General features: G+C 34.8%; 1 protein-coding gene and 1 non-coding gene across 3 annotated transcripts; one reads left to right on the top strand and one right to left on the bottom strand.

The window, feature by feature from the left end:
* The first annotated feature begins 7,185 nt into the window (after nt 1–7,185).
* LOC136798686 (disabled homolog 2-interacting protein-like) lies at nt 7,186–25,005 on the top strand. 2 transcript variants are annotated; one of them, XM_067055337.1, is made up of 10 exons: nt 7,186–7,675; nt 11,672–11,781; nt 12,795–12,870; nt 13,981–14,048; nt 14,469–14,542; nt 14,799–14,859; nt 15,269–15,432; nt 19,321–22,482; nt 23,528–23,597; nt 24,466–25,005. In XM_067055337.1, the coding sequence occupies exons 1-10, from the start codon at nt 7,534–7,536 to the stop codon at nt 24,913–24,915; spliced, it is 4,377 nt and encodes a 1,458-aa protein (XP_066911438.1). In that variant the 5' UTR covers nt 7,186–7,533; the 3' UTR covers nt 24,916–25,005. The 2 variants fall into 2 exon arrangements, with proteins under 2 accessions (XP_066911438.1, XP_066911439.1); XM_067055338.1 differs by lacking the exons at nt 7,186–7,675; nt 11,672–11,781; nt 12,795–12,870; ... (2 more) ...; nt 14,799–14,859; nt 15,269–15,432 and adding an exon at nt 17,026–17,118.
* Nucleotides 16,151–16,224, bottom strand: Trnai-aau (transfer RNA isoleucine (anticodon AAU)). Its single transcript has one exon. It is a non-coding gene; the product is annotated as a tRNA-Ile (tRNA).
* Nucleotides 25,006–25,232: the final 227 nt, after the last annotated feature.

Here is a 25,232-nt window from a genome sequence, read left to right as displayed (position 1 = left end):
AAATGAACCACACAGCTCTGCTGGCAGATCTACTCTACTATTTTTGTTTTGATTTAACTTTAAATTTTAATGACGACCAGACAGGTCATTCATTTGACTTCATTTGAGGGCTATGCATGTTTGCCTCCACTGATGCAAGTTACCCGATCTCACGGTAGTTTATTTGTGTGTTGATTTTTGGCCCCCTAAAACCCTGGTAGGACCCTGCCGACGTACCGGACTTAACCAACACCGGACACGCGAAAGTCTGGTGTAAAATGAGAATTTTTTTTACCACCGGACAATCTCTACACCGGACTTAAGGAAGTCGTATGTCCGGTGTTGGAGAAGGATATTTGCCACCAGACAGTCCGGTGCGTCGGCAGAGTCCTACCCTGGTTTGGTTAAAATAGCAAGGCTCAAAATAACTATTTCAAGTGGGTTGGACAAAATGCCTGGTCAGGGTTGCTTTTTTTCAAATTATGATTATTGGGTTTTAGATGAAGCTATTGGGTTAGAATTTTTTTATACCCCTTAGCCTTTAGTGTAATGGCTTATTTTCAATTGATGTTTTGCTTTAGCAAACGCAACAGTCTTTTGAATAAATTTTATTACTCCACATACCTAAACCTACCGTCAACTGCTCTAACTTGAAACAATTGGTCGAAACATGGAACTGTTGATATCTGGCCTGTATTTTCACTTACTGTTAAATCTTTTTCAGTTAGTCACACTAGCGTCCCGCCAAAATGTGTATCAAAGATTAATGCTGCAAAAGCGCTATATCGTTTACTTGACTCTCAAGCAAAAAAATGCGCCGCAAAACTTCTAAAGGGATTCATGAAAAAATAACCCGGCGCTTTTTAATGAAATTAACATTTTCTAAAACTTTGAGAAATTGCCTAAAATTTGAGCCATAGATGAAAAAATTTGAGCCAAGCCAACCTTGAAAACTAATTTAAAGATCAACTTCTCAAGAAAAAGATCTACAGGGGAGGCGGAACCCACCTAGATCTGCGCACTGCCGGATAGGCTATCTCCCGGAAATTTTACCGGACCTCAAACAATGACCCATTTACATGTGCAGAATTGTTTTTACTTTAGCGTATAAACAAGGCCTAAAAAATTGAAGCGCTGTCTCGGGAATTGAATGACAAATTTTGGTTGGTTGATTTTGGCTGCTGCACGTTTTATTTTCTTTCTAACTTTCAAGTTTTGATTAATATTGTCTTGCGAACTTGATTCAGGTAACTCTCATCCTTGTTGTTGAAATGTATCCTGTAGATGACTGATTTTGTTTTTTCTGAAAGCTTAATTTCCTAGTGTGACTAACTGTCTTTGACAATAAAATTGTTTTGATAACTCCACCAAGTTTATCAATCATTTTTATGTCATGGCATGTCACAATAACTTTCACTGATAGTGCGCCCTTTTTAACTTTTTTGTTTTCATTCAAAATGAATGGACGCCGATTAGAGAATTAGAGAATGCAGGTCGCCTAACCGCCTATCGCCTGATGGGATTAACAAATAACGAGTGTATACCTTGCCGTGCAGGCTAACTCTAAAGCTCTAAAACAGCATCTAATAACATGAAAACCAGAATATGATTCTTCAATGGAAATCAAAACTATAAAGTGCACTTACAAACATCAATATATCAGATATAACAAAATTAATAATGGCACTGTCATCATTGACAATAAATAAAACAAAGGATTTTCAGTCAAGAGTCTTGTAAACATTCCAACAACTTCCATCGAAATGATCTGTCACAGCTGAGTCTACCATCTTCAAGACGGTCCGAGGATTGAGCCGAGAACGCTAGAAGAACATCTGCGAGCTCCCGCACGGGTGAAAAATTTAATCTGTCAATCATTTTCTCAAGTGAAAAGAGTACGCGAAGCGATTCTAGCTTTACGATGGTGCCTCGGATCATCTATTCTATTCTATCTATTATGGTTGAGTTACAGGAGGCTCTGGTAGCCCATTCTTGCAACTTTAGATGCTTTGAGTAAGCATCCCGTCAGCACCTTGAACTGACTACCCAATTCCCCTCACATGGCATGGGTTGACCCGGGCGAAGGTTTGTTCACTTGCCAAGTGAACCATTGTGAGTGGGAATCGAACCTTGGTCGCCTGTACAGGAATCAAGGTTGATGCCCACTATACCACAACGCCTCTAGTGGATAATATTCAATTATCATTATCCTTTTATTTTCATTCCTAGAACTTTTGCAAAAAAAAAGGAAAAATAGAAAAAATGCATTTTTTACTGCTCTATTCACATCAGTCACCATCAGGACCTCTTTGGTCTTTTTAAACATTAGTTCGGATAGAATAAAAACATACCTGATCTACACAACCAAACCTTCTGTCTTGCGTTTACTCTTTCCTTCTCAACAACTTTTGTTTTTGCTTATGTAGGTTTTAAAATCCACAAGTAATGAACCTCTTATAGCTTTATCTGAATAAATCTGCTTAAAAACCTTCTGTCAGGTTTCATTCCGTACGTTTTTTTATCCACGCGGTGAACCAGTTTCCCCGATTTCCCGATAATTAAAAATTGGAACTTTCCAGTGGGCGCGATTGGGCGTACCGCCATCGCAAAATATTTTTCATGAAAATTTACCGGATTCTCTAAAGCTAATATAATCTAGATAGGAAACAAATAATTAAATTTGATTCCTTTTTTGTTCGTATTTCTAAATTTCAAGATAAAAAGAACTATCTAAGAATTATTTTCTTTAATGGGCGTTGAATCGACATTGACATATTTAATGATGCCATAATCAATGCCGTGCATATTTTGTCAGCGCCGTGCATATTTTGTCAACATCCTTTTCATTGGATAAATACCACTAAAATATACAAGATAAATAAACATAAATTTATTCGCTCGCGAGCATGGCTTAGCTAAGCGCACCTCTCTTATTCATTATCTAGGATAATTTTGGCGTACATATTGACTTCGTCAAAAATATCTTCAGTGTACATTTTCGCGGAATCCATACTGGATCATATGTCATATTCCACAGAAAACATATTCTTCGTCAAATATTGCTGCATCATTCATACAAAAGAAAAATAATTTTATCAAAACACATCTGAAAGTTAAAGATCAAAATCGTTGTTTTAATTGGTGACCTCCCTTTCTAGGGGCGACCTCCATTCTAGGGGCCATCCACTGTAGGTTGAATATTTCTTCATTTGAGTAATTTAAAAAATATATATTTTTCATTCCAAGATGATTTGAATTTATTGTTCTACATTGCAACTTGAGCTTTACTAAGCTCTTTTGTTGTCAATTGTTAAGTTGATTTTCAAAAGGCTTGAGGAGATCAATTTTTACTTTGATCATCAAAAGGTTTGAACAATAAAGAGTGATATATCATCATTGAGATAGAGAGTGGTCTAACACCGTGTTTAACACCTTAGCACCTAACATAAGGCTTACTTTTTTGGTATGGATAGTCTCTTTGTTCTATTGGTTTCATGTAAATAATACATGAAAGTTTATTTATTTTCAATGAGAAGAAATATTTTCAAGTTTTAAATTTTTGTAAAATGATCTTTCTATATTTGGTTAGCTGGCAAGTCCTTAAAACGAATGTGTTTGTCAATTTTATTCGGATGTCACAATTTACTTCTGGTTTTAGAAAAGTCAATCCTTACTTTTTATTAGATAGAAGCAAAATCTTTTGAGTTTTCTAATAACTTGCAGCTCTAATTTTTGCTCGAATAATAATATTGATCATTTGTATTGGAACAAATCAAATCTTTCATGCTTTAAAACAATAAAGGTCTAACTATTTGTGTCATTGTCCTTTCTAACAATGAAAAAATATTTGTATAGAAAGTTAGTATATTCTTATAAAAAGTATTTATGTATATAGTTTTACAGGAAGGAAATAAAAACGTTTGACAGTATCTCTTGTATCAGACGTTTCCCATTAGGATGGTTGGAGTTGTTTTTGAGTAATTTTTCTTTCTTTTTTTTGTTTTCAATAATAACATCTTTTTTTGACATCATTACCGTTATTGCAGTAAAAGTTTTATTTTTCTGTTTTATTCTAAAGCCTGACATTGCAATATGAATTTTCATATAGGGTGTTAAAAATATCGAGTTTAGCAGGTAGACTTGGGATGATTTATTGTCTAAGGCAAAGTCGTTCTTCTTGTTCGTCAACGATCATGTATATACACGCTTTTTTATTAATAATGGTGTTTTTCATTTCATCATGGATATTCTTAACTTTTTGAGGGAAATTCATCCTAAAAGATTCTTATGGTATTCTTAGGTATAAATCAAAGTTTAACCTAAGTGTAACTTTAATACATGACAACTGAATAAAATGGCCTTTTTGTGAATGTTTTGAGACTTAATCAGGGATGCTTGGTAATCTACAACAGTTAGAAGTGCTCTAAGAATGGCATTCTTAGGTTCTGTTACCAAATTCCATAACGGTGATATTCTTAGGATATTCTTAAATTGTTGGTAAATTTCATCATGAATATTCTTATAAAGTATATTCTTATGAAAAAAAGCATGTATTGTCTAAGGCAAAATCGTTCTTCTTAAGTTCGTTAATGATCATATGATTTGACCAAGATACTTGAGATTACCATGAAACGAGTTCTCGTTAAATTTAGAAGAAAAGGAATATTAGAAGACGAACTCAGTTTCTTTTCTCAATTGGATTTAATGGACAGACTAGAAGGAATTCTCAGTCAAAGTATTATGGATATTTAATCCTTCTTTAGTTTTCGAGCGAAATTGTTAGATTGTTTTCATTTTCTTCTCTCTTTTTTTAAACTAAGGAAAAAATTCAGAAGGATTTATCTGGTTTTCTTTAAAAGAAAAAGCGTACTTTTAAGAGATAAAATCCTTTTCTCTGTGACTTTAACTTCCCTAGATTTGAAGGGCCTTTTAGCCTTATTGGCCTTTCTAATCTAAATGTTAAGTCGTCTTTCCTTTTTGACTAGTTATAATTCTTTCTTCATTTATGTTTGAAAACTTCTGACGTCATTTTGAAAAGTCAATATTGGGGGAAAATAAGCTCAACAAAATTAGCAAAAGAATTATTTGAAGTTTTATAAAATGCTTTTCTGTTTTTAGTCTACCATCTTTTATTTTAATAAATCGAAAATGAATAGGACTCCAGTTAATTTAAGGGAAACATGACCCTCAAATAAAAAGCTCAAAATTTATAAATCTAATGGTCCAATAAAGCTTAAAGCAAAGGGCTTTTTCTCTCTTGAGATTAAATTTATCGTTCATCATTTCATCAGTTAGAAATTCACGTTGTATCGTCAGTATACACATTTGACTTTTTTAATGTTTGTTAAGCTTTTTTTTTGACAAGCAAATAAATTAAAATTCTGATAAACTTTTAACCTTTTCTTTCATTCTGAACTACATAACATTTGAGACTAAAGCCCTTGAAGGATTTCTAAGGCTGATGGGAAAGATTTTTTAGATAAATTGTTTGACATTTGCACAGATTGATTTTAATGGTAGTGAATGTTGTCAAGATACAGAAGAAATATTTGCCAATCAAATATATATTTACTGAAAGTTTTGTTGATCCAAACGAGCCAAAATGTTCTTGAGTTGAGTTGAGGCTCTTGAGTTTTGCCAATCCCAGTTTTGATTTTGGTTGCTCAATAATAGACTTGAATTAATATCTTTCTTTAAGGGCGTTTCGCTTCAAAGGCCAGAATGTTTCGACAGTGGATCTATCTAATGCAAAGTTTTTTATGTTTTATAAACTATATGGCTTAGTTTTGATTGTGTTGTATTTCGCCAATTTTCTGTATGCATTATGTAACTTTTACAGAGACTAGCAATTTTATCATTAAAAATTAGGCAACCATTTGACGTAAATACAGTTTCGTAATTTTGGTCACTGTATTAGTAATTTTTTGCTTGTATAAATTCTTAATGACTTCCTTTTTAGCTATCTCGATGTAAGATCTCCAAATCCTGTGATTCTTGATAAGTAAGGATACGAGGTAGAGGAGGTTCATAGTTCTACTATTAAGAATTTCTTTTAGGTAGGAGAGCATCATTATAATATTATTAAGAATTGTTCTGTCTTACTCTATTGTTTTTTTTGAATGAGACAATTTGTTGGGAATTCCTTAAAATTGACCCTTTTTAGTGATATTTCAAGTTTCCATGATTGAATATTTTCTTCCGCCTCTGATTTGCATGCAATACAACAACCTTAATATCTTGTGGACATCACGAAACATACGATTGTAGTTTTTCTAAAAGAAGCAGTTAGTTAATTTAGAGGTCGCAGCCTCAAATCTCATTCTATTCATATTTTTAGTTGAATCTTTTTAAGGTACTATAAAGCTTCATTTTTCATTTTAACTGATTTGACAATCTTTTGACGTTTTTAATAGCCTTTTTAAGAAAGAGTACAGTCACTACTAATGACATACTTTTATAGAAAAGTAGAACAAATCTTTAAAGAGGAAGAGGAAAAGATATGTGAAAGTGTTGAAGTTGAATTTGTTTTTCTCTTTTGAAGTATATGATTCAGGCGGGGATAAGACTTATGATTTAACGATGATTTTGTCTTACGCAGTACACTTATTCACGATTTGTGATGAATATATATATTAACGTATGGAAAGTCTGTTCAATGGATTAAATGTTAGTAATTTTGAGATGTCTGTTATGTTGTGTAGAGAAGCCATGCTAGAGTAGTTTGTTTTGAATACACTTTGTAGATTGTAGATTTTGTCTATGGGTTGGTTGATCGAGTTTGCTCAATGTCCCCCCATGCTGTAATGGGTACTGAGTGAACATGTGCTTCAATTGTTACCATGACTTCTTTGTTTTTTTTTTATTTTAATTTTTTTCAATCAGTTTTTTTAATTTTACTGCTCAATCTTTCTTATAAAATAGATAAATCTTATATGAGTTATTTTCTGATTTAACGATTAAAAATCAACCTGGCTCCAGCGTCTTGTTGAGTAAAATTGTTTTTAATCAGAGTCGTCCTGATATGTTCTGATATGTTTATGCTTGTTTCGTAATAAGATTCTCTACGGGGACCTTATAATATTTTGTTCTCTATTTCAAAAATATTTCGAAAATATTGTGACAGTGTTATTTTTTTTAAATCCTAAATGTGATAATCCTCTCTCTATATAATTTCGAGCTTTATCTTCAATCTTTATTCTACTTTTTAGAGATTTAATATTTAAGAAAGAAGAAGGAAAAAGAAGAAGAAGAAGGAAAAATTTTGATTAAATTTTAATACAAAATTTCTTTATAGTACAACCAAGGATGAAAAAGGAAGAAAGTTGTAACATGATGTAATAATCCCATAGCTTTTTGGGGTTTTCTATTAACATTTTTTTTGTGTATGAAAATCATGAAAATTTAACTTTTAAAGAAGATGAGAACTTTCCTGTGAATAATTTCTGGATGATGATGAAGATGATAAAAGGAAATTATATAAAAACAAAAAATGAATAAAATTAAACAAAATTCTTGTGAAAGTTGTCGACCTTGTCAAAGATAACAACCACCGTTATGAAGCCGACATCATCTTTACCGTCAACGCCACAGTTGAATCATCCGATTTCTAGTAACGTTGTCAGCACACCGAATAAAACGAATGGTTCAACTTCATCATCAAGACTTTGTGCTTGTTTGTCCGTAGCTGAAATCACAGGTATGAACGATTTAACTTTGCTGTGTTTTTTTACAGGAATGATTATAATACAGACTCGGCGGGATTCAAAATCTTCGCCATCGGAAAACAACAGTGACATTCGGGAGTTTTTTCAGTAAAAATAGGCTAAAACTTTACCCGCCAGATCCATAGCCCTCGCGTGTTGTTTCTTTTAAACCGAAAATCTGGAAATATCTGGAAAATTAAAGTCAAGTTAAAACCAATACCAAATGATCCATTTTTTTTAGAAAATCGAGTTATCCTTTAACCTTCAATTTGGTATAATATTTGTTAGGGGTATATTAAGGTGGGACTAAGGTGGTTTGGTTGTAAAATTGAAACATCTCATCAACATCAATCAATGATATATAACTTTAGTAGTTACCTTTTACTATTGAAACCTAGTGGATAATCTTGTACATATGACCTGTATTATACTTTAAAGAAGACTTAAGTTTTGCTTCCTAAATTCTGCTGGGAATTCAAATTTTTCAAAATCTTGGTGGGGGATATACTTAGTGGTGGGACCGTGCATGATTGATTCTAGGTGGGGGTTTTAATGTTTGCTGGGATCTTATTTTTTTGGTGGGACCTGGACCCCCCTTGCACACTATGGTAATACAGTAGTATAGGCGTTATATGATAATACGATATTTTTACGGGATTTAGCTTGTATAAACTAAAATTGTTCCCGCTATTGCTTCTACTATGTCTGGATTAGTCGTCTAGCTTGCTTTTATGTTGGATTTGATGGATTTTTAACGTTTGCTTCGCAATTTCATCATAATGTAAATTTGATGATACATTATAAACAAGATAGAAAAGGCCGCGCGAAAAGAAAAGACGTTAATCAATAAAACAGACATCAAAAATCAATATAACATATTATATCAAAATTCCAAAATCTGATTCATTTTTTAAGTTTGTTATAACGTAAGTTTTTGATATGCATTCCTTTGCTTGATAAATCTTCACGCTACTAAATGTAAATTCCCTCAAACGTCTAGCGAGCACTTCGCGAAAAACCGGGATTCATTCCTTTAATTGCGTAGAAAAAACGTGGATGACGTCTAGTATAGGCTGTCAAACATCGGGATATATTATGGCTTCGTCAAGGGCCTTGTAGGGTCCAGCTTAGCTTTTTTCTATATTTAGATAGATACTAGTAGGTAAGTCTTGACCTAAAGGCTCCTCTTTCGATAGCTATCTACCCGAAGGTAGGGGCGGGAGGGCGCCACTATTGCTCCCTTGTCTTTGGTATGACCCGCCCGAGGATTTAACCCGAGACCTTGTGCACCGTAGCCGGTTGCTCTACCAATGCACTAGCCGTCACGAGGCAGACCAATGCTGCCTAAGTTTGTCTATATTTTTTTAAATTTCTCTAGATATCTCTTTATAAATGAAAACTTTACTTTCATCAACACGATTATCAAGTCTATCAAAAGTTTATATAACATGAACGTTAATTTCCATTGTGATTCATATATTAAATGACTTATGGCATCAGCTTTTTCTATAAACTACTTACGAAGTGATATCATTTTTGGTGACAAGTTTATTGATGTTAAAGGTCATTTGGGAAATCTCAAAATTGAAACGGTCGTATTACACCTCATGACAGTTATGATGCTTTATCAGAAACATAACCTAACCCTATAAGATGATAGAAATATGGAGAAAAAAATTAGAATTGCGGTTTGCTATTATTTTAGTGTCCGCTTTTTACTGTAACCTGATTAATCAAGGTGGACATTCTCCGCGAAAACCTCTACTTTACTTCCAGAGCTAAAAACTAATTAGAAACTCCTGGACATATCTGCTTTGTTCCCACTCAGCCTGTAAAAAAGTGCCATAGCGCAAACGAAGGCTGTAGGAACCTCCTTCGTTGACTCGAGACTTCTGGATGGGAAATGAAGCCACTTATTTCCCATCCAGAACACCTGCGCGTGGTTTTTACACAAATGCTGAATTGAAAGTAAATTCTATCGCTAGATTTCAAAAAATGCAGTCCTCAAAAACAAAGGAACCGCTAGATACAATCCGTCTCATGATTGCGATGCGTTCTAGGGAAAAAAATGGCTTCAATTTTCGTGCCTGGGAAAGGTTAGAGATTCTACTCTAGCCTACTCTGTACCAGAGTGTATCTCACGATTATCGTAGCGTAGTTCACTCTGTGCGCATTTTCTGTTTGATAAAAGTTTTTCCGTACGGAGACCTCTGCGATGAAGTATAATTTTGAAATAAAATGGCCGCCAAAGTACGACAATTGTAAACAAAGGGATGGGGTCCATTGAGGGTCACTTTCTAAGCATGTTTTGGCTGCTTTTTTAATGTTTTTGAGCCAAACTAAAAGCTGAAAAGTAACGAAGACATATTCAAAATTTTCTAACAGAAAATTATTTTCCAATTACCCTATTTTTCCATGTAGTCCGCCAAAGAAGAATACAAACAATTTAATTACAAAAGTTATGCCAAAAAAACAAACTATAGCCACTCTACATAGATCGAATGTCGTAAAAGTAATACTGAATTTGAACATAAAAACATGCAGAGATACTCTGAGTATATATATTCTTTTGCAAAGAACTGAAGTTAAAACCCCTTAAGGACATGTTTTTTTTTGACTGTACCAAAATGCCGATTTTCAACCAACCCGGTTCAAATGGGCACTAACAGAGACAGCTGAACCCTTTCTTATCGTTATTCATAAATTAGAAAATAGATTAGTAGCTCTGTCCGATACTTTTTGTCCGATCTTAATAGCTTTTATGGAACTTAAGATATCACTTGTTGAATCCGGAGTATTTCAGGATGAAAAAAATCATAGTCTATTTCGGATTTATAAAGTCGGCTCTATATTTGGCCTTTGTCGTGTCCAATTTATATACGAAACTTATATCGGGGTGTAGCTAAAGGATTGAATTTTCACATCGACGTCTCTTTTTTGGAAAAAACCGGAGGGAAGTGGGATCAAATTGATCATTTTTGAAATCTAGGTGCTAATTCTAATCGTATATATTTTCCTGACAAGTCTATCTATCGGGGAGGTGATTTGAGATTTTTGTTTAGTTGATAAGAAAGGAACGAACAAAAGAAAACGGGAATTGTTAAAATGAGTGAAAAATGATTAAAAAAGTCGTGATGATTGTTTTGATCATAACTCACTCCGGCCTTTAAAAAAATTACTCCTCCGGCTATTTTATGATTTTAGGCTACCTCAGGAATGCATAGAAACCTCCTCAGGACCGAATAATGAGTCATGGAGTGAGATATGATCCAAAACACTCCATGATTAATTAATCCTGAAATACTCCGAATTTTGAAATTTCAAATAGCTCATTTTAAAGCCCTTCCCAAATTTCAATACATATCAAAATTTTTGGAAAATTCATCATCCGAATGACGAAATAATTAAAATAAAGTGATTTTCACGATTGTCGAAAACCTGATTTTGGTACAGTCAAAAAAAAACATGTCCTTAAAACAAGATTCCAATCAAACAACTTCTCTCTCATGTTCGTGAACTCAAAGATCCAAAATATAAACAAAAAACATTCGATTTGTGCAAAAAGAGTTATTTTGCAATAGAATGTCTTCATTTAGAGCTCTCTTTTTAGTTTTGTTATGAAAAAACTTTTTTTCGACAAACTTCTATACTTTCTGACAACTCTGACGGCCATTTTGTCTTATCGCCTCCGATTTCTCGCCAAACTCCAACAGCACTCCATCGTAGCGGTTGGTTTGAAAAATCTCAAACCAGAAAAGACAATGACAGCAGACCCTCTACGGCAATGAATTTTGAAATTAGCCGTAGATATTGGGTTTGTGTACAGACAAACTCTAGCCCTACGAACTTTAAACTCAATGCTTTATTCCCATTTAGCCTGTAGAAATGTGCAAGCACAAACGACAGCTGTAGAAACCTCGTTCGTAGTTGCAAAATATCTCACTGATAAACCTTGTTTAATATTTAAAAACCTACTTATTTTCCCATAGAAAACAATCGGAAGTCAGGGAGTGACAGTATCGCGTGGAAGTTGAAGTCTATTACATTCTGCCCAAGAACTAAACGGCTATCTTTTTCAACTGTACCCGGAGATGATAACGTAAGAAAGCTCTATCCATTCTATCTTCCTTTTTATCATTTATTACACTTCTCTGAAAATACTTAGTCGTTACAATAAAAAGATAAAAGAAATGTTACCGTCTAAAATAGTTTATCGACCTTTGGATTTTACGAGATTTACGTTTAGTTACGTTTCGAGGAATTCTTCTCCCAGCGTCGGGCGATGTTACCGTACTTACGGCCTTCTTTCCAAAAGTTCCTTGTGAAATTCATATGAACATGAAACATTTCTCAATCAGAAATTGTGAGTTTCCGAATACTTTAAAAGACGAACGAAACTGGCCAAATATAAAAACTTTGCTAAAGATCTTCTTTGCAGATTATGTATCAGCTTGGTTTGTCTTAATTTAATATGCCGAGAATATGGTTGAGGTCCTATAAATTAACCTTTGTCCGTTCGTCCGTTCGTTCGTTCCTTATTAGCTTTCCTCGTGATTGGCTCATTAGTTTTTTCTGATTTTTTGCACAAAGATGTGTAACTATAAACCCTCGAATGTGACGGAGCCCGATTTTCGAAAAAATTTTGGGGCAAAAAACGGCTAAAAAACGGTTTTTTTTGGGCTTTGTGAAAAATTGGATCATTAACTTTTTCTGATTTTTTGCATAAAAGTAGGGTACCATAGGTAAAAGATGGCTCAAGTAGATTTTTTCAAAAAAATTTTGTTGGCTCAAAAAAAGCATGTTTATCTATAAGAATCACTATTAATAAGCATACATCAATGTTCTTAGCCAAATTACTACATTTTTTGATGAGAAAGATGGTTTTTTCGCTCACAAAGTCTTCAATATGAAAGAATATTTCAAGAGCATGAAATTTTGGTTTTCTAAACGTTTTTTTTAATAAGAAACAAACGACTAATTTCAATAGATCGTCACTATTTGTGTTCTAAATGATTGTTTAGTGGTCACGCTCACGTAGATATCAATTATATATGTGTTAAATGCATAACCAGATAGATCCATAAAAGTATCACTTGTTCTTTTTACTTCTAGGATTATTCTTTCGATAGTTTAAAAAGCCCGAGTAGTGATTTAGTGGCGTCCAGTCCTCTCAAGAACAATGGTGGTGGTAAGTTCATGTTTTTTTGGCTGGAAATCTTTTTCTTCCTTACTATCTTCAAGAATTTTTTAAACTTACCACAAAATGTCATTAGGCTCTTCCAGAAAAAAACCGTTCATAGGGGTTGGAAGATATATTGTCCAGGAGTATCGAAAAAATCTTGAAAAACTGCCATGCCTATGGGGTGAATTTGCAATTTCGAGGGGTAAGTTTTAGTGTCCAGGGGGTCGATTTGATGCTTGTCCAGGGGATGAAAAATCGAAGTGTACAGGGATAGATCATTGAAAATAATATATCCTCCACCCCCCCCCCCATGAATGATTTTTTTCTGGAAGAGCCCATTTCACGGTCGAACGGAATCATGATGCGCTCTGATAACAACATGCGGTCGGTCTAAAATTTTGCCTGTTTTTGCATCTAACCAACGGGAAGCTGTTATGGGGGTGCAATCAGTCCTGATTCATTGATACTCATGATTCATTTCGACCGTGAAAATGGCCTTTATTCCAAGATACGCATGAGCTTTGATCATGAGCTTTGATAGGTATAAGAGTCGAGATATTTACGTTACAGATCTTTCGTATTTGAAACGTTTCTTCAAAAAATATTGAATTTTGTGTCAGATCCCATTTTATAGATTTTTACAAATAAATTGGCGGGGCTTTTTTTTTTGTAGGTTCTTTACGCTATTTTTCTGTCTTTTTGACAAGAATGTCAAGAATATCTACTTCAATAGTTTCGAGAGAAACGAAAAAAAATTATTCTTTAAGAATAAAGCATCTAATAGACTTAATAAATTACGTCACGAACATCACTTACCTCGTTTTGAAATTATTGCCGTGGTGATCAACTCCCAGTGGGTTTTATTAAAACTACTTCCTATTCATAAAATAATAATTTAATATCTCAAGGGACATACCCACCATGGTAATTGCTTGAATATGAGGCAAGTGATGTTCGTGACGTAATTTATGAAAAGGTCTATCATCTGTAGAAATGTGTGAAATCTCAATCAATATGTTGCGTGGTTTATCAATCAAACTTGCTTGCGGTTTTCCCAAGATTTGTTTCAGTGAAGAGAAGTATAAACATTTTCACGCTTTCTTTTCTGTTTTTCAGATGTATTTACAAGATCTGGCTCTTTTGGTAGGCAGCGATCTGACTCCGCAACTGGCTTCAAACAGTTTGTAAGTTAAATTATTTTCAGAATGTAGATTTTATTTGTCTAAGTTCAAGATTTGGAAAATGAGCGAATTAGAGAAAAATACTTTCTCGTTTGCCCCAGTTTTAGAACTAGGTTTCCTCGACCCTTAAAGGGATTATCATATGACTTTTGATATCCAAAGTTTTTGACCCAATTATTTTTAACAGCTGAGATATTCGACTTTGAATTTTCAATTTTTAACTTGAAAACAATAGAAATTCAACGTAAAGGCTGTGTAAAGACTAATTTTTAGAGATTTCAAAGTCAAATATTTCAGCTTTGGAAAAAAATTGGGTCAAAAGATTTAGAAGTGTTTCTCTGGACATAAAAGGTATCTATAAGCCAAATATCAAAAATCATCTGATAGTACCTAAGAGAGCGTATTCTGAACTTTTGATTTCAGATATCACGAAAACTTGCTATCAATCGTACCAAAAGCACCGGCAAACTAAGCACCCAAAAATCTGATGTAGCCAGGTTAGTAAAATTTATCAATCAGCTTTTTTTAACCAATTTTGATGTCGGTTTGATTAAGATAAAGAAAGATTGGTGTAAAAATAAGTAAAGTTTTGTCCCATAAAAAGTCGGCAACAATTCTAGCCGATGTTCCACTGGGCTGCTGGCATCCACTAACGGATTCGTGCTCCTTATACTAATTAGAGGGTTTTGTAGAGGTCTGCGATTCAGACGTATGTTCCACCTGAATAACTGTTCCAAATTCTTCACCTTTCAGTCCTCGTTCGCCGAATCGTTCCTGGAGGTCTCATGACTCTGACGGCTCTGTCGATGAGGAGGTTTGTATAACGAAAAAGTTTCGATTTTATAAGAACAAACTACATAAGAACACAAGCCTTCGCTGAGAAAAATATTAAGAACAAGTTAAAGAACATCCGAAGAAAATTTATGATGTTCTTATAAAAAAAACATTTACCTTTTTGGTCATTTTTCTTTAACGTTGTTGTTGACAATGCAACCAACTCCTTCGGATATTTTTTTATACTGTAGTTTACTATTATTCTCTTCAAATCTTTCTGATGTTCTTAAAACAGTGTTGGATGTAGGTCTAGGCTACGTCATATCTTCCTCCATTTCGAGCGTAAAACTCCTACTCTTCGGAATATGAGCACTGCTCTTGTTTTGAATATTGAAATTCTCCGGATAAATCGCATTGTAATTTGATTTAATTTTCTATTTCTATTCAAGTATTTGGAAGATGTGATCGACCTTAGCGATCCTGATTTATCGATCGTCCGTCCAATCCACCAAAGTGTACTCTATCGACCGTATTGTTTACAAATTCTAACGCCCCATGTTTTGAAATATGTTTGCTGTTATACAGAAGAAGAATATCAAGTCTGGCTGAATAGGTATGTAAACTTGTTTCAAAACAAAAATCATCTATCCCAACTTCATGAAGTCAAACTATTTAGCCCGGGGTCTATTTAGAGCTTTTTTATGGACTTGATTTACTGAGTCACGTTAAAAATGATCGAAAAAAAAACAGAAATTGAATCTAGTCTACAAAATATTGGGTGCCAGTTCACTAGGGAAACAAAGATGAATAACTATTGCATGTCTATTATCGCACTATGCGGTGACATTTGACGTTGATAGGTGTATACTAGCGCTGGCTTTGAATTTACCCCAGATCAACTTTTAAAATCTTCACATTGGATTGGCACAAGAAAATATGACAATTTTGCCTACAGTTGACTCTTTTAAGTAGCCAAAAATTTCCTTTGAATTAGAGAAAGATTCTAATGGGCTTTTCTAGAAAAAAACCGTGCACCCCCTGTTGAGGAGGTCCAACCTTTTGTGACCTACCCCCTTGGAATTCCAGGCAATTTTAGGATCATACCCCTCTGGAATTCTGAATTTTTACAAATTTTCAATCATTACCCCCTTGGAATTCCGCTTATTTTTGACGGATTTTCGTCTACCCTTATAGAATTCCACTGCATTTCAAACCTTACCCCCTTTGAACGGAAATGGACCTCCTCAACAGGGGTGCACGATTTTTTTCTGGAAAAGCCCAATTACAGAGAGTATTTTAGAAACATTTTCAAAAAAAAACCTGAAAAATTTTGGCCAGTGTGGGGGTCGAACCCACGACATTCGCGTTATTAGCACGACGCTCTAACCGACTGAGCTAACCGGCCTTGCATTACTTCATGAAAGAGTATGTTTTAAATAGCGATTAAGTAACTTAAGCCAACTGTAATCTGATCTTTGTTGTCAATAGATATCGTTCTATAGATGATATAACTCTCATAAATCATCATAATTATAATTTGTCTCATAAATCATCATAATTATAATTTGTCTAAGAGGCTAAATTGGTCATGGCAGTTAAAAAGACATATTATTGATGACTAGTACCAACTCAATACGTTTTCATTGACTGGTCTCTTAATCATTTCGACTATTTTTTCCTTCTGTCCAAGATTCCTCAAAGATTTTTTCCTTTCTTTTGGCTTAAACAATTTTTTCATTTGCGAAAATAACCGAGCCCCTCTTTGATAGATATGTGAGGCGCATAAGCATTTTTTTCTACGAGTAGCTAGTCGAGATGACGAAACCTACAAAAATTAAGTGCCGTTTTAGTGCCGCAGCCACAACTCTTGTACTAAGAAAGTCAAAATAGCATTTGGAAAGTCATAGAGAATAAAGCTACAAAAATATTGACATTTTTTTCAAGCGCTGTGGCAAACATGATATTTTAGTAAAAATTCTCGAAGCTTATATGCAATTGCCTGGAATCTGATACAACCAGATCAAAATAGATTTGATAGCATTAAAATAACACACATCACACAACCACTTCACCATCATAAGAAAACAAGTCTTTTCCATTGTCTAATACTGTATTCAAAATACGTGTTGAAATCATCAAGATGACTAAATGTTTATTTTCTTGAACGACGAAGTTGCCTTTATTATAACCTCTCAACAGACAATATATTTGCATTGTGTGTTTTTTGGGAGGTATCTTTGGTAGAAATTGTTTTCTGATTTTGATTTTATTCGAGTTTTGATATATTGTTGAGGGATAGGTAAGGTGCTACTTGTGTGTCTTCTACGTTTTACTAATATATTCTAAACCTCCAGTACACGTTTTTTCTTATAAGAACAAACTATATAAGAACATAAGGTTTCGATGGCCAAAATGTTAAGAACAAGTTTAAGAACATTTTAAGGCTTTACAGACTCAAAAATGACCAATTTATTAAGAGAATTGACAAAAATACTCACAAAATGGTGAAAATAAGAACATTTTTAGGCTTGAAGGTCAAAAAGTTAATAACATTATCCGAAAGCTTCGAACATTTTGGAGGTGTAAATGTATGCTTTCTACCTGATAACTATATCATGAACGAGGAAATATCTACATAATGGGTGTCGCATTTGCTTACCTGTTATAATATTTTATCTATGTACAATCAAAACCCGAGGTATACTATCTGTGCTTTCCACCATCGACCTTTCTACAGATTGAAACGATAAAAGGAATACAAGTTTTTTTATAAGAACATCGAAAATTTTTGAAGGCTTCGGATGTTCTTGACTTTCTGAGTTTTAAGCCTAAAATGTTCTTAACATGTTCTTATTTTGACCATTTTCCTAAGAAATAGGGTGTTCTTAATATTTTGACCAGCGAAGCCTTGTGTTCTTATATAGTTTGTTCTTATAAAAAGACGTGTACAATTTTTAAAATCATTAATGTTGACAATAGCATCATACATAGTACAAGATTTGTCATATCTGTCCCTCTTAAGTCCTGGTATATGTCTCAAGCAAGTAAAACTCAGCTTAGCACAGATTTCATTGACTCCTTTTTTATGAAACAAAGGAAGTCAAGAAGATTCTGGGTTCTTGATTGTTTAGAGAAGCAATTCCAGTGACGAGTTTGTCAATTGGGTGATTAAGATTGATTAATTAGTTTTCTTTATTAATTACTTCCCACATGTTATGCGGTGGTATGCATGCATAATGCATTTAATTAATGAGACTTTTCATTCTTTGTTTTGACATGTTTATCGTTTGTTTTTTAAACAAAATCAAAGTTACACAGTTTCATCTAGCTGTTGAACTAAAGGAGACTTTATGGTATATTTGTAGCTATTTGTATTTCTAGCTGTTGAACTAAAGGAGACTTTATGGTATATTTGTAAAAACTAGTTTTTTTCGAGTCAAGGAGTTGTTTTTTGAACCATGGTTCTCATGAGGAGAAAGAAGAAGAAAAGGTACCAGTTTGCAATATTTTTTGTTCTATTTGGCTGCATTCTTAGGTTGAAAGCCACTTTTAACTTTCACATTTAAGCTTCAGTTTTTGGAAGGTTCACACCTTTTCGTTTAATTTTCCTAATTGTTTTTCTCAAGTAAAAAGACAAATTAAAATGGGAGATATGATATATCCAATTTCAGGTCGATTATTTTTTTCTATATTTTTTTGGTTTGAGGACCAACACTTTGTCCGGGTAAAATGGGTGGGATTAAGTATTTTGTGTAATGAAATATTTCAGATCTTCAAATGAAAAAGAGGAAAAAAATCCTTATTGATAAACTGTGCTACGAACGTTTTTTGATAGGTTATTCCGTATTTTGCCTGTAATAATCAGTTATTTTTCATATGAAGTTTTTTTAATTTTTGTATTAATTGCGTGATCTTTTACACGCGATGAATAAATGTTAGAGTTAGAAATCTTCCATTAAAAAAAGTCTAAGTGAAGGAGTTTTATTTCTAAACTGCAGTCATGAGATTTGAGCATGTTGGACTAAGTTTCGAAGCGAGCAGAATACAACGAAGTAAACCGATAGTGGATTAGCACACTCGCATACTCTAAGGTCTCGAATAGCAGAAACCCCCAAAATAAAGTAATTATAAGCTAAAAACAGACTATCTAGAGCAAATTAACTTGTGATAGCTACAAAATTAATAACCGGGTGGGGACGTTTAATCGGGACCAAAGATTACTGTTACCATTGTCTCTTTATCATGTAATGATAATAATATTAATACTTCTTCGAAATCACGTCTTTAAATAAAGTCAAGTCATCGTCATCGCAAACTTTTTGAGATCACATTTTCTTAGAAGACAACTGTTCCTAATCTTCTTAGTTTGGAGGGTAAAGTCACTTTCATAGACGCAGTGGAGTTTGTCAGCCAAAAAATACTGGTATGAAGTTTCTTGTGGTGAAATTATATTTCATGGTTAAAATTATAGCTCAAAACCTTATATTTTTTTCTTTTTTAGCCTGGTATCTGCTGTCAATAGTAATCGAGATCAGAAAGTGCGTTTGGATACATCGCTTTCTGTTTGGGTTATCGAGGCTAAAGGTGTTCCCGCTCGAAAGAAATATTTTTGTGAACTGTTTCTGGACAAAGTGTTATTTAGCCGAACTTCAGTCAAGTTTAAAAATGATATGCTATTTTGGGGTGAGAAATTTGTCTTCGAAGATTTGCCACCTACAGAATCGTTAACAATTTCACTGTTCCGTGAGAGTGACACCAAAAAGAAACGTAACAAAGACAAACATTTCTTTGTTGGATCGAGTGTTATCGATTTATTATCGATGGAAACGAACATTGAAAACGAGAAATGGGTATCGGTTTTTGTGCCCGGCATATCACCAAAATTGCAACAAAAAACGCTTGTAAACGGGAAGGCTGATAAGTCGGAACAACCGTTCATCCGGGCAAAATTCAAATACGAGACGACAATCGTTTTACCATTAGCTTCGTACCAAACACTACACGAATACGTTTTAAAGAACTATTTGCTTCTCGTCAGTACCTTAGAAGCAGGAATCAGTCTCAAGATTAAGGACTTGCTCGCACAAACTTTATTGAAGATTCTGCAAGCGAATAACGGTGCTGAGGAGTTCCTTGTTAGCGTGATAATGAATGAATGTTATAATACGACTGATGAAAACTTAACTTTCCGTGGTAATTCATTAGCCACGAAATCAATAGATACGTACATGAAAATGATTGGGAAAAATTATTTACAAGAAACTTTAGGATCTTTTATCAAGTGCGTTTATGAGGCTGAAGAGGATACAGAAGTTGACCCACAAAAGATTGCGTCATCAAATGCTAACTTAACCAATAACCAACAATATTTGAAGAAACTTTTAGAGGAAGTTTGGAAAAATATTACCGAGTCTGTACCAGCCCTTCCTAAAAGATTACGTAATGTTTTCTCGATGGTTCGTCAAAGGTGTGAAGAAAAAGGACTAGGACTAGCAACTAAAATCACGAGTGCTTCATTGTTTTTGAGGTTCTTGTGCCCAGCCATTTTATCACCGAGCTTGTTTCAGCTAACACAGGAATATCCTGGAGAGAAAGTGGCTCGTTCTCTTACCCTTGTCGCAAAGACGCTTCAAAATTTAGCAAATTTTACACGTTTTGGGATAAAAGAATCGTATATGGAGTTTTTGAATGAATTTGTTGAATCGCAAATGCCAAGCATGGAAGCATTCCTACAATCAGTTTCTGCTGACTTGACAAAATCGAAAGATCGTAAAATAAGCGAGGCGGTCGGTGGAGAGAATATCGATTTATCTCGAGCCTTATCGATTTTATATCATATTTTACAATCGGAGATCCCGAACTTGGCAAAAGAGGAATCAGAGAACTTGAAAGACTTAAAACCGATTTTGAGACACATTTCTGATATTCATGAAGCTTCGCCTAAAGTCGATGAGCTTAGACTATCACGGCCTTTTGCTACTGTAGCCTCTGTTGTTAGTAAACCTTTAACTACACCCTTAGCTAGGGACGAAACGCCTATTACGCCTATAACGCCCTTATCGATAAATACAGAAGAAGATGAAGAAAAAGAGACTTCAGATTGTTATCACGATACTACTCTCAGTTTTAATGAGGATTTCGTATCAAACAGTTCGGCATCTTTATCGCACAGGGGAAAATCGCCGTCCCGTAATTTAGCCAAACTTAACGAAGGCCGTGGTACGATTGACCGCAAGAAACTTCAATTGTCGTCACGCTCCACGCCGGATTTTAATGGCATCAAAGATGGCAAACGAAGTAAATCTGTGGATAATAACATATCACGGCTACATGACACTAAAGGGAAACTTGATAAATTTATGTCACCTAGCCATTCCCAAACACAATCACCGAAACATATGAAATCTGATCCAGCCTTAAATTCACTTAAACGTCGCCAATTGGAACAACAGCAAGCAACGTCTCCGACAACACCCAAATCTCCAATTCGCAAAGGTGGTAAAGACAGCGTCAAAGATCGTATCAGTATGTTTTCAAACCCGACATCACCTAAACCTCAATCTCCGCATAAAGTATTAGTGTCCCCTAAACCAGGACTCTCTGGCAAAGCATTCTTCCCAAGTAACAAACATTCATCTGTGGAAAGTCGTCTCAAAATGACCGGAACCGAATCTCCAATGAGCTCAACATCATCCATACCACGTGCTACTAAACAACCTTCACCAGCGATGACAAGCAAACATAACACTTTACCAAAAACCAACAGTAACATTCCTATACCAAAATCAAACAATACTCCGACTTCAACCCCGCCCGGATTACGGAAACCACCACATCAGCTTAATAAACCGGCCATCCGTGAAAAACCTGCAACCGTTACAAAAAAGCCGTTAGCTAAATCACAAAGTCTTGTCTCGTCACCTAAACCGGAGTTGAAACAAAAACCAAAATCAACCGCATCACAGTCCAACCTATTATCCAATTCTAACCAACGTCCTAAACTAACTTTAAGTAATTTACGTAAAGAACATCATTTTGACGATAGTGCTTCACCCGAACTCTTATCTTACGAACGATCCCCAAAAAGGAATTATTCTGATCGCGAAATGTTTAGCGATACAGCCTCGAGCGCTGTTGGTGATGATTATAGCTCGGTAACTAGTCAATCTCATTTCAATACTCTCTCAAAACATTCTCGAGAGGATGACGAAGAGGATGATACAGTGAGTTGGGGTTCACAGCTACATGTTCCGTTAAAAGAAAACGTTCACGATAACTCAAATCAAAATACGCCGAAACGTAAACCGCACCACGCAAGTACGTTAGAGAAGCCGAAATCACCGAAAAAGAACGGATACCCAGTACAGCGACGTCATTCAGAGCTCTCACCACGGGAGTATGAAAAACGTAACACGCTGGTTGCTCAAAGTCAAGAAATAGCTCAAATTCATACTAACGGTTATCGTGAAACGTTACATGAAGGTTTCGTTGAAGAATGCAAACATTCGATTTCCAGTGTTGAATATTCGAGTTGCGAGTACTCGAGTGATAGTTATTATACATCAGAAGATGATATGGATTTCGGTGAACTCATTGAAGGCGATCGTATGGAAGATGTGATGAGCGAACATAAACGGAAAATGAATGGTGATTCAACTCCTAGGTAAGAACATCTTAATTTTAACTTTTTCTTTGCATGTCACAGGGTGGGAAGATTTGGAGCGGCTAGAGCATGCAGCTAACGTTGCGTAAGGTTGTGGGTTCAAAGATTCCCAAAATGATTCTTGATGCCTCTCTGCTTGATGCTCGACAACTACAAAGAGGGGTCAAGGGTAGGTGATGAAATTCAAGGGAAAGGAGTGGCGCCCTCCCCTTACCTTCGGGTAGACTGTTAGAGAAGAATGAGCCTTTGGATCGCCGCGACTGCAGTCGCAAACTAAACAGGGTGGATCCTACTAGATACTGAGTGTATCCTCGGAACCTACTCAAAAATTTTTCGAAGCTATCGATATTTTATAATGCATGATATTTTGACAAGATAGATCCTGTTTTGGAATTTTTGGCCACTGGATAGCGCAAGAAAAATAGACCGTCTTAGCGTTTTGAAACTGAAATATAGTTTTAACAACCACATGTCGTGTGTTGACTTTATAAATGACCTTCTCTCTTATAATCTCATATCAAAATAAAACAAATTCTCCTATCTGAATAATTTAGAATCCAACAACAATTTACAAATATCCATGAAAAGCTTTGATCTAAGATTCCCTTTAACTAACTTGCCGATTGTCTGACTTCGCCTATCTTGATATATGTTTGGTTAAATCTAGATAGGAAAACCAATTCTGTGCTTCAGCTAAAATATGGCTTGTCTCATTCAAAAGTCAAATGTTATTTACTGGTCAGAATTTAGGTAAATTTAAATTCAACCAATAGGGTTTTTTTAAAGATCTTGAATCAAGTGGTCGATATCGATATTGAGCTAACAAGAGAAGTTAAGTGAAATGGCATGAATTTTTCGAGGCCATGCTTTGAGGATGAGCTTCACCAAATATAGCTGAAGATACTATTTCATTTTTATATTCTGTGGAGTTTTTCTTCGCTAAATGATTTGGAAAATTTCAACATCTATGAAAATGATTTAAAGTTGGAATAGCTGAATATCATAAAATAATTACGAGCATTGAAACTTTCTTTTTGTTTTTCAGATACGATCGAAATGGAAGCGTTTCATCAAGTTCGAAAATGAGTCAACGAACGATCGAAAATGACCGAAAGGTATGTATAGTGAGGAAATTCAAAGAATTTCTGTCCAACTATATCCTCTTTCAGGAGATTAGGGTGGCGGAGCAGAATACACATTTTGTCCTTATTACTATTAGGACTCGTCTGCACTGCATACTGCGCCCTGGCTAGGCAGATCGAATTGCCTAACATCTCACGCCATAAAACTAATTGTGACTAAGAAGAAGCGGGCAGAAGGGAAATTCCCTTGGGAATTCTGTGAATGACTCCTCTGGAGTCGAGCTTTGAAGAGAACCAAGAGGGAGGAAAGCCTCGACACTCCATTGTGTCAAAAAGAATACAACAGACGAGTCTCTTAAAGTTTACTGGGCTCCTATGAAAACAGAGTCTATTTCTAAAAACCCCAAAGGCTAACATATTGGACAAATCTTAATACAAGACTTATTTAGGAATTTTTTTGTTATCAGTTATAATATCCAAAGAAAGGTTTCAGAGTGGAGAGACTCGTTCCATCATTCCAATATTCCAGTATTCAATCCCTTATCTCGTTTTTTAATGATTCTGATAGCGCTTACGAAAGTTACCATGTCCATCAGTAAAATAAGAAAGTGATATGTACAAGTGGTTCTGGGTACGAGATTGTAAATATTCTTCCTAGTCCTGCATGTCAGACGACTAAATCAGACTTATTAAAAAAACGAGCAAAAATATTGGAAAGGATAAATCATAGTCGTCTAGAAACCGAGCAAGTTTCGTATTGAAACTGGATTGGTTAATGTTTATACAGATTGGTATTATCCCGCAAGAGTTATCGTACTATCATATAACATCCATATTACTCTAATAGCTATTAAACAGTTTATAAACGATTCCAGTCTATATTCTTTCTTTTTTTCTGTAGAACGACGTGAACTATCTACGTAAGAAGCTCCGTGAAAGCGAAGACCAGCTACAAAAAACGCAAACGGATCTCAAGAATAAAACAGTTCAATTCGAAGAAACAGTTATTCATTTGAAAGAAAAATTAGTTGATGCTGACAACAAGATGAAGAAGCAGAGAATCGAAACGGATGGACAAATGAAAAATGTCATCAGCCGTTTACTGAACGTTGAAAGTGAGCTACGTAATGAACATTCTGAAATGGAAGCTGTTATCGCTGGTAAACAAAAATTGATTGATATTCAAGAACGTCGTATTAAATCTTTAGAATCATCTAATTTGAGGTTAGTCAATGCCTTAACTCATATAAAGAATAAATATTCGACTGAAGATCAGAAAGGTTTGAAAGCTGATTTGGATGAGCAAGGCATTGATCTCGATGATCTTGACCAAAAACCACAGGAGCTGTAATTGTACCACTATTGGTGATGGTTTTCACTCAGTAACTTTTCGATGTTGGTCAGAAAGTTTTGAAAGCAGATTTGGATGAGCAAGGTATTGATTTCGATGATCTTGACCAAAGTGAGATGGTTTGCACTTGTAACATTTCGATATTGTCAATTGTATTCTTTTGAATGGTTCAAGGGTTTGTAGACTCTATAACCTGCTTTTTCTTAGGATATAGGTACATGTTTTTATAAGCATTGTACTTATAAGCATGCCTATAAGCAATTTAAGCATATGCTAAGCAATTTTGGCGATTTTGGCTGAGATTTTAGAGATTTTGG

The sequence above is a fragment of the Clytia hemisphaerica genome, unplaced genomic scaffold (genome assembly GCF_902728285.1).
Source record: "Clytia hemisphaerica strain Z4C2 unplaced genomic scaffold, Clytia hemisphaerica genome assembly, whole genome shotgun sequence".
Taxonomy (NCBI): Eukaryota; Metazoa; Cnidaria; class Hydrozoa; order Leptothecata; family Clytiidae; genus Clytia; species Clytia hemisphaerica.
This window is presented reverse-complemented; position numbering and strand designations above follow the sequence as displayed.